At 34.9% G+C, this 3,520-nt stretch overlaps 1 protein-coding gene across 1 annotated transcript; it reads left to right on the top strand.

The window, feature by feature from the left end:
* The first annotated feature begins 465 nt into the window (after window positions 1-465).
* On the top strand, window positions 466-2,997 carry LOC124911948 (probable inactive receptor kinase At2g26730). The gene is made up of 2 exons (XM_047452492.1): window positions 466-1,911; window positions 2,151-2,997. Exons 1-2 carry the CDS (start codon window positions 612-614, stop codon window positions 2,765-2,767), a joined length of 1,917 nt encoding a protein of 638 aa, XP_047308448.1. The 5' UTR covers window positions 466-611; the 3' UTR covers window positions 2,768-2,997.
* Window positions 2,998-3,520: the final 523 nt, after the last annotated feature.

Below are 3,520 nucleotides of genomic sequence, written 5' to 3' on the forward strand. Positions count from 1 at the left end.
TATTATCTCTAAAACAATATAATATAATAAATTTTATTATCTTCCTACTTTATTCCTTCAAATGGAGAAGTTTAATTTAGACTATTCAAACAATCTTATTAGATTACACAATTTAATTCATGTAATTTTCCTTTTCTTTTTAAATGATCAAAACACTTTGTTAATTTAAATATTATTTTAAATAATGAAAAAAATTAAAAATTTATTTTGTAATTAAGGAGAACTAACATAAAATATCAGAATCATGATTTCCCGTTTCAATTTAAAGCATTTCTGAAATCAAATTCGTGATATTTTAGTCTCTTAAACCAATTCTTACTATTAGACTACATTATTGATTCAGTAATAAAAATATAAGAAAATAAAATAAATAAATTATTGTGAATATGTAACAAAATAATAAAAATTATTTGTCAAACAAAACTTTAAAATTATTTTCTTTGTCATCTTTTTAATCACACTTTTTGTGCTCTCGTGATTTTCTCTACAAATTCTCTCTCTCTAGACTGAACCCAAATTCTCTCTCCAAAACTCTGCAAAGACAGAGCACAAAAATGGCAGCCTTATAGATAAAGCCAATTCTTGGCATCCTCTCTTTTCTTTTTGTATCCATGGCGCAATTTCAATTTCCAGGTATTCTACTCTGTTTCTTCCTTCTTCTATTTCATCATCTTGTTGACTCCGAACCGATTCAGGACAAACAAGCCTTACTCGATTTCATTTCTCATGTTCCTCACTCGAATCGTATTCAATGGAACTCCAATCAATCCGTCTGCAATTGGGTTGGCGTCAGCTGCAACGCCGATCAATCGTCGGTTTTCAACCTCCGACTTCCGGCGGCTGGTCTTGTAGGTTCAATTCCTCCTAATACAATTGGAAAACTTTCTCAATTAAGAGTTCTTAGTCTCCGTCTTAATCGTCTTTCTGGTCAGATTCCATCTGATTTCTCTAATTTAAAGCTTCTCCGAAGTTTATACCTTCAGGGTAATCAATTATCCGGCGAATTTCCGGTTACTATTCCTGAATTATCTGGCTTGAATCGATTAGATCTCTCTAGTAATAACTTTAATGGGTCAATACCTTTCTCTATCAATAATCTCACTAGCCTGACTGGTCTTTTCCTGGAAAACAATGGCTTTTCCGGTAACTTACCAACCATTAACATATCAAGTCTTACAGAATTCAATATCTCGAATAACCAAATAAATGGATCGATTCCCGAAACCCTTTCTAGATTCCCAGCATCTGCATTCGCCGGAAACATCGGGCTTTGCGGCGGTCCGTTGGTTTCCTGTGGCCCGTTCTTCCCCTCCCCATCCCCGACACCATCCTCGCCGGAGAAACCCATATCAAAGAAATCGAAGAAGCTATCGACTGGAGCTATTGTGGGTATATCAATTGGAGCTGGGTTTCTTTTCTTCCTACTTCTACTACTCTGTATCATTTGTATACGCCGGAAAAAGCGTCGGGTCGGTGAGAAAACGAAGCCATCGACGGCTGTCAGATCAGTCGGTGCGACGACGGGTACAACTTCAAATCCTGATCAAGCAGGTCCATCGTATGTTACAACTGATTCAGTTGAAGGAGGAGAGAAAACGAAACTAGTGTTCTTTAACGGAGGGAATTACAACTTCGATTTAGAAGATCTACTTCGTGCGTCGGCGGAAGTTCTTGGAAAAGGCACTGTCGGAACAGCGTATAAAGCAGTTCTAGAAGAAGGCACGACAGTTGTCGTGAAAAGGCTTAAAGATGTTGTTGTTTCTAAGAAAGATTTCGAAACACAAATGGATATCATCGGAAATATTAGACACGATAATGTTGTATCAATCCGTGCTTATTATTATTCAAGAGATGAAAAATTACTCGTCTATGATTACATGCCCGCCGGCAGCTTATCTTCTCTTCTTCACGGTACCTTTTCTCATTCTCTAATTCTTTATTTACCTTAAAAAAAAACATAACCGTCGGCAAAACTACACCGCCGGGCGGGTTCATAATTGAATTAAATATTATTAATAAATAAGTTAGTTCGCAGCCATGTGCGGAACACCATGATTCACTTAGTGACATGCTTGGTCTGTCCCCATCATAAAGAAAAAAGGCATCGCCTTTACCAATCTTTAATCATTTTTCCAATTGAAAATTTACAGGTAGCAGAGGATCCGGCCGGACGCCGTTGGATTGGGAAAAGAGAGTAAAGATAGCAATTGGGGCTGGTAGAGGATTAGCCAATCTACACATATCAGGAAAAGTTGTCCATGGAAACATAAAAGCTTCAAACATTCTCCTCCGGGAAGATCATACCGCCGCCGTTTCAGATTTCGGGCTCAACTCACTATTCGGAACAGGTACGCCGCCGAACAGAGTGGCTGGGTATCGAGCGCCGGAGATGGTGGAGACAAGGAAAGCGAGTTTTAAATCGGATGTTTATAGTTTTGGAGTGTTATTGTTAGAGCTTTTGACAGGGAAATCTCCTAATCAAGCTTCGTTTGGGGATGAAGGTGTTGATCTTCCTCGATGGGTTCAATCGGTTGTGAGGGAAGAATGGACGGCGGAAGTGTTTGATGTTGAATTGATGAGATATCAGAATATTGAAGAAGAGATGGTTCAGTTGTTGCAGATTGCGATGACATGTGTTTCGCATGTGCCGGATGAAAGACCGACAATGGAGGATGTTGTTCGTATGATTGAGGAGATGCCGATGAATAGGGCGGTGGTCGGGGAAACCGACGACGGAATACGGCAATCTTCCGATGAGCCGCCGTGAGAATTGGGGACCATGTAATAGGACAAGGGAAAATAATTCTTCTTTTAGATATTTTTTTAATGTGAGAAAAAATTGGGAGATATTCTTTTAGGGAGTGTTTGGATGTAATTGTTTATTTATTCCTGGGTTGGTGGTTTCTATTATTATAAATATTATTAAATAGGGGGTTGGGGATGTTGTAATTTGACTATTGGATTTGGATTGATTTTTAGTTATTATTGTAAAGGTATGTATATTTATTTTTTTTTAAATAAGAAAATTATAAACAAGCTTAAGTTAGTGGACATGTTTAGAATTAAGTTAAGTTTATGCAATGAAAGTACATTTTAAATTGGTTAAAAAAATATTGGTTAAATTTAAGAATAAAATGGTTAACTTTATTTAATGAATTATTTACATTTTTAAAATGTTGTTAGAATTGTATGTATTTAGTTTTTAATGTTTACTTTTATTTTCTTTTTGTATATATAATATTATTAATAAATGCAAAATATGAGTTAGAAAACTAAAAAAGGAAAACAAATTTGACTTAACAAGGTATATTTTATCACAAATTAAAAATGCTTAAACCATATCTTTTAAGTTTTTATATATATACTATGAAATATCTATTATATTAACAATTTTTAAATTTTTTTAATGATCCAAATATGAAAAAATGATAACATTATTATGAGAATATTAATTTCTAAGGTTGACCACTAAATTATAAATTTTCATATATTTAACTTTCTTTTTACTTCAATATTCTAT

This window comes from Impatiens glandulifera, chromosome 8, assembly GCF_907164915.1.
Source record: "Impatiens glandulifera chromosome 8, dImpGla2.1, whole genome shotgun sequence".
Lineage (NCBI taxonomy): Eukaryota > Viridiplantae > Streptophyta > Magnoliopsida > Ericales > Balsaminaceae > Impatiens > Impatiens glandulifera.